Source organism: Enhydra lutris, unplaced genomic scaffold (genome assembly GCF_002288905.1).
Source record: "Enhydra lutris kenyoni isolate GAN:26980312 unplaced genomic scaffold, ASM228890v2 scaffoldscaffold121, whole genome shotgun sequence".
Lineage (NCBI taxonomy): Eukaryota > Metazoa > Chordata > Mammalia > Carnivora > Mustelidae > Enhydra > Enhydra lutris.
In genome coordinates this window covers 621,230-626,643 of record NW_019154205.1, presented here as the reverse complement: position 1 = coordinate 626,643, position 5,414 = coordinate 621,230, and the positions used below count along the sequence as shown (strand labels likewise).

The 5,414-nt window shown below is 45.3% G+C and overlaps 1 protein-coding gene across 1 annotated transcript; it reads right to left on the bottom strand.

Annotated features, from left to right (window-relative positions):
• Positions 1-3,422: 3,422 nt before the first annotated feature.
• Positions 3,423-4,198, bottom strand: LOC111139839 (spindlin-2-like). Its single transcript, XM_022492249.1, is given in 2 exon segments — positions 3,423-3,724; positions 3,727-4,198. Coding segments are annotated over 2 exon segments (774 nt in total).
• Between the last annotated feature and the right edge of the window lie 1,216 nt (positions 4,199-5,414).

The window sequence follows — 5,414 nt, the reverse complement described above, 5'->3', positions numbered from 1 at the left end:
CTATGATTCAATTTTCCTGTATGCAAACTTATTTCTAGGGCTTTCCACTGTTTTGTTGGTATATTTGAACCCCCCTTTTCCATCTTTAAACCCCATACAAGTTACTTTCCAGAGTTGCCAGAGTGATCTTATTCAAATATGAGACATATTATGTCGTGCCTATGTTAAAAATACTCAATGGCTCCCTCTTACATTCAGTGTATAAGCCAAATTTCATTCTAGGACCTTCAAGTCTGTAAGCTATCTGCTACTCCCAGATCCACATCACTTCTCTGAACTTACTTCCTGATATTCTCTACCTTGCTCAATCAGTTTCAGCAATGCTGGTATCCTCAGTATTCCCTGAACATGCCAAGTTTACTCCTGGCTGGGGTCACAACACTTGCTATTGTTCTGTGTAATGCTCCTTCCCCAGATAGCCATAGGGCCAATTCTCTAATTGCTTTCAGGTCTTTACTCCAAAGTCATGTTCTCTGGACTCCCTATTTACACAATTTCAGCTTTTAACCTGAAATTCTTATTTTCCAGTCCTTACCTTATTTATTTTTTTTCTTAACACTTATCTCTTTGATAACTTTATCAATTTTACTTATTGTATCTTGGCTACTATCTGCCTCCACACTAAAATGTAAGTCTCATGAGGGTAAGATTATTTTCTTTCTTTTGTTCATTACTATATCATCAGTATCTGTGCCTAGAAGACTGCCTGGCAGAGAGCCCACCAAAATAAATACTGGAGGACAAATGAATTTAAAGACAAATGGGGAGAAAGTAAGGCAAAATGAGGATATGCAGTTTCCCATGGATCTAGCTCCAAAACTATAAAGGCAAATGCCTCCAGGGGACAACTGGATTTTTCAGAGTGAAGCAGGCCAACTAGAGGTATGGCTAAGCCAAGAGAGCATTCAGAGTCTAAAAATGGGTTGAGCCCCTCCTCACACCCACCTGCTTATATCCTTGTTGGAATATGCGCCCTAATCCTCAGTTTATTGTTTTGTTTTGTTTTCCAGTGGGCCAGAAATATGAATTTTTGTAATGTGAAGTCTCCCACATGTCTCAGTAGCTAATATAAAAATAGCAAATAAAGGGGTGCCTGGGTGGCTCAGTGGGTTAAGCTGCTGCCTTTGGCTCAGGTCATGATCCCAGGTCCTGGGTTCAAGCCCCGCATCGGGCTTTCTGATCAGCAGGGAGCCTGCTTCCTCCTCTCTCTCTGCCTGCCTCTCTGCCTACTTGTGATTTCTCTCTGTCAAATAAATAAATAAAATCTTAAAAAAAATAGCAAATAAAAATAGCAAGATCAAACAAAACATGACAGCTGGGTGAAATTGGCCAATGGGTGGCCAGCAGGTATTTTGCTAAACTGAATTGTGTGATGCATGAAAGAAAACTAAGCCTACTATGCTGAGGTGGTCTTGCTTTTTGTATTTATTGAAATAAACAGTTTCAGGTTATGTTGGATTGAAAGAATGAAATAGAATTACCACCTTTTGACTTCTAGAAGCTCTCTGCCTCACCATTCCCCTCCTATGCATGGAGTTAGGGGAGCCTGGGTGGTGGGATAACCTTAAGTCTTTCTTGGAGGGCAGGGGTATATTCTAGTGAAGTGTGAGATGGGGAAACCAGAGAGAGTGTTTTGAAGGAAACTTCCACAGCATGACTGGGGAAAGGCAAGGAGGAGAAAAAGAGGACACAGACCCAATGTGTCAGGACACAGTATTTCTGAGGGACTTTGTTGGGATTATTGCACACTCTCCCTACCAACCATCACCTCTCTATGTGGCATTATACAGTTGAAGGAGTTATACAAAGTCACAACTCCCAGCCCAGCTGCTCCATGCCATTCATTTCACATGGGAGCAGAACTGTGTAAGCTTCCATCATAGTTTCTCTGTGTGCTTGGGGTGGGCAAGACTGCCCAGGATTAACCTGTGAAGGGTTAACAGCCACCTGCTTTGTGTGTGTGGAGAGGATAGTCTGAATGGGGCTTTTGGGGGCAGCAGACTTCCACTTGGTGGATCACTGAGTGGAACCACCTGTGGTTTCAGACAGCTACAGAGAGAAATATGGACTGTCAAGTACTCATCATGTCCTAGAGAGAAACATTAGGCTCAATCCTCTATTGGCCCTCCTCTGTAGGGAAGCACACACAGTCTAGTAGGAGAAAAAATTGTGAGAGGACTGCTGTACCTGGGTTCAGCAAGTTTCTATTTTTCTGGTTTAAATACTTTCTAAATACAAGGTGGGAAATCTCTTAAGATCTGAGTGCCCTCCACCCCTAAATCCATTCCTCACAAGAACTGTTTATCCAGTGTAGGGGGAATGAACCAAGAACTTCAGGTCCAAGATTTACTGCACCTGGGTCCTCTGGGAAAACTGAGGAGGCTCCTCACAGGCTCCTGCTCATGGGGTGTCAGGTAAGTGTGTTTAGGCTGAGGCTTGGGGTTCTACACGACAGGTGTGACATAAGTTCCCTGAGGTAAGAAAAGCTGTTTAGGTATAAAATTGGCTCCTGTTTAACTCTTGAGTCATCCTTGTCAAGATGCCATTCCAGGGAACTTCCAAACCATTTGGTTCTTTGACAGCTGTCACGTCCTTTCGGCACAGAGTCAGAGAGAACAATGTGGATACTGCCAGAAGTCCAGATTTTTCCTGGGCTTCCCTATCTCTCATGGGCCTCACTCCCCACACCTCCTTTTCTGTGTTCTCTCTTCCTCTTTCAGCCTTTCTTCTTGGAATTCTTTGTTCCTCAGTGTTCCTCCCCTTCTGTCTCCTTACTCATGCATAGACCCTCCCTTTGAGTATCCTTTAGCCCCTCGCCAGATTCCTGAGAACTTCTTTCTCCCCCTTGCTCTGGACCCCTTCAAAGATTCTTTGTGCCCCTTTATTCTCAAGGAATACTGTTTTCCTCTAAGCCCCAAGATCTCACTCTCCCTCTGCTAATTTTCCACCCTGTCCCAGTGGGTTGCCTCTCTCCTTAGGTCATCCCTCTTCCAGGGAACCTCTCCATTTCTGGTCCTGCCCCATCTCCTTCTAAGCAGTCACCTTCCTTTCTCCCTCCCCCCACAGCCCATCCCTAGTTCCTTCTTCTCCCCCCTTTCTAGACCAGACCAGCTAATTCCTATTCCTTTTTAAGATGACTAATTATGATACTAGCCTATGTTTATCCATAGCCTGCATGTACAGCTGTTCCTTCCTTTCATTCCCTATTCATCAAACACACCCAATCTTTTCAACAAGACAAATTCCTTACACACAGTACATCATGTCCATATGCAATTATCTTTTTCAGAACAGATAACAGTTATTCTGGTTAAGATTTTGGGTTAAAGGGGATCTTAAGTTTAAATGCACTGAAAATGTAACATTTTTGTGTGTATCCAAAACATACACTTGCCTCCAGAAATGTGGTAAATTTTACCCAGTTAGGACTTTTTCACCAAATCATAAACATAGATATGGAAATCATCATCAAACTTGATGAAATACACAGAGGGCTTGGCTTTGACTTGGTGAATGACCTTGTCTGTCCTTTTGGAGCCATCTTCTTTGGTATATTCCACATGTTTACCTATGAGGACATCTATAATTCCTTCTGGCTCTCTCTCTGCTGGAGGAGACTCACTGGTCTCTGGCATGATACGGAGATCTCCTTCTCTGTAATCATCTAGAAGCTGGTACATGTATAAAACAGGATCATTCTCATAGGTAATATAAAACCAGCTTTCATGATAGGTGCTTGGGCTAAGACCATTCCCCTCCATTCATCCTTAGAACCATGTTCACCCTCAAACATATGTTCCACAGCTTTACCAATTATGATATTTGCAAGGTGCACATTTCTGACTCGAAAAAATGGCACCTTATCAGGAAGGATTTTAAGTTTTAAAATCCTTTCATCTCTGTGGAGTTCCAGTGCATAGACACAGTCAATTCCATCATATTTGACCAGGTAAAGAGAGGGATTGATAGGCACCTGATCCAGAACGATTCCTTTCCACTGGGTGATGGGATCATTGCCTTCTTTCCATCCATGTGAAATTCTGCAGCCCACTATGTTCCTTTGGGGTTGGGATGAAGGTCTGCCCCTCTGCTTCTTTTGACAGGTCTTTTTCTTCCTCATATTTGCAGATCCAATGTGATGATCAACAGTTTCCCTTGTTTGCTGCCCTGTAGCTGCCTTTTTGTGAAGGGTCTTCATACCTGCAGGAGGTGGAAAGAGGCTAAGGAGAAACATTTGGCATATTATAGTGTGCGCTCTCCCCCCTCTGTATTGCAAATTCTCTGGGCACCAGGTGCATTCTGCCCAAGTTATTCAGATGTGCCCAGCAGGAATACTGGATATCAAGTTACTACTGTGTATTTGCCTTCAGTGCCCTCCCTCCAGTATTCTTTGGTTGTGCTGCAGGATTAGAGAGGAGGTGGTTGTGGTGGTTGCAGTGGTTTGAGGCCACAGATGGAGCAGGTTCTCTGCATAATGCCTGATCCTCTGTTGCCATCTTAGAGCTCCCACAACAAACACAAATATTTACCATTTCTTAGCCCCCACCTCATTACTCCATTTCTACTAATGTTGTCACTCCCCTAGTTCCTTTTCCATTGCCATCTATTCTTCATTCCTTTTGCCTCCCATCCACATGCCTGGTGTTCATATCTCCTTCATGTCTCTTCCTGGTCATCTCCATATTTCTGCTGAGCACCCACAAAAAATGTATTTTCATGCCTGACTACCTTTATACATCATTCAGGTACTCTTCAGCTCCCCCAACACACACACCACAGTCCCCAAATTACCTTTCTTATTGTCCCTCATTACCCGTCGTGGGCAGCGACCCCAATTTTCCCGTCGGGCACCCACCAACCCCCATCCTCCAGTTTTCTAGTCCAGTGCCCACCTCCCTACGTCCGGGGATGGAGGGCCTCACTTGCCCAAATGGGACACCTTGTCGCGCTGCCTCTGCTTTGAGCTTGTGGTGGAAAAAGGATCAGCAGGCGATGGGTTGGGAGTTTGCACGAGCCGAGAGGGTAGGATCCATAGAGGAGAAGCGTGTATTGGAGGGCAGTGAGGAAGGTGAAGCGGATTGATGGAGTGTCCCAAGCACTGGGCTCACGGGCCCTTAGCCTCACTGCTGGCGGCAGCCGCTCTGCCACGTCTGACTGCCACCAGCCTCTGCAGCCACCGCAGTCTCCTCCTTCTTCCCTTAGCGCAGTTTCCTGCCAGGAGAGAGGCCTCCCCTTCCTGCTAAACACCGCCCTTCCCACCCCATTATCAGGACTCACACTTACCACTGCCTTGAACCTGGGAGGCTCTTTGGCTACCAGCTCCATCCCTTTCCAAAGTAGGGAGCATCTGGGCCCACGACACTCGCCTCTCTGGCGCACCCGCTCTTCAGTTCAGGGCCCCCAGTCTTCTCACC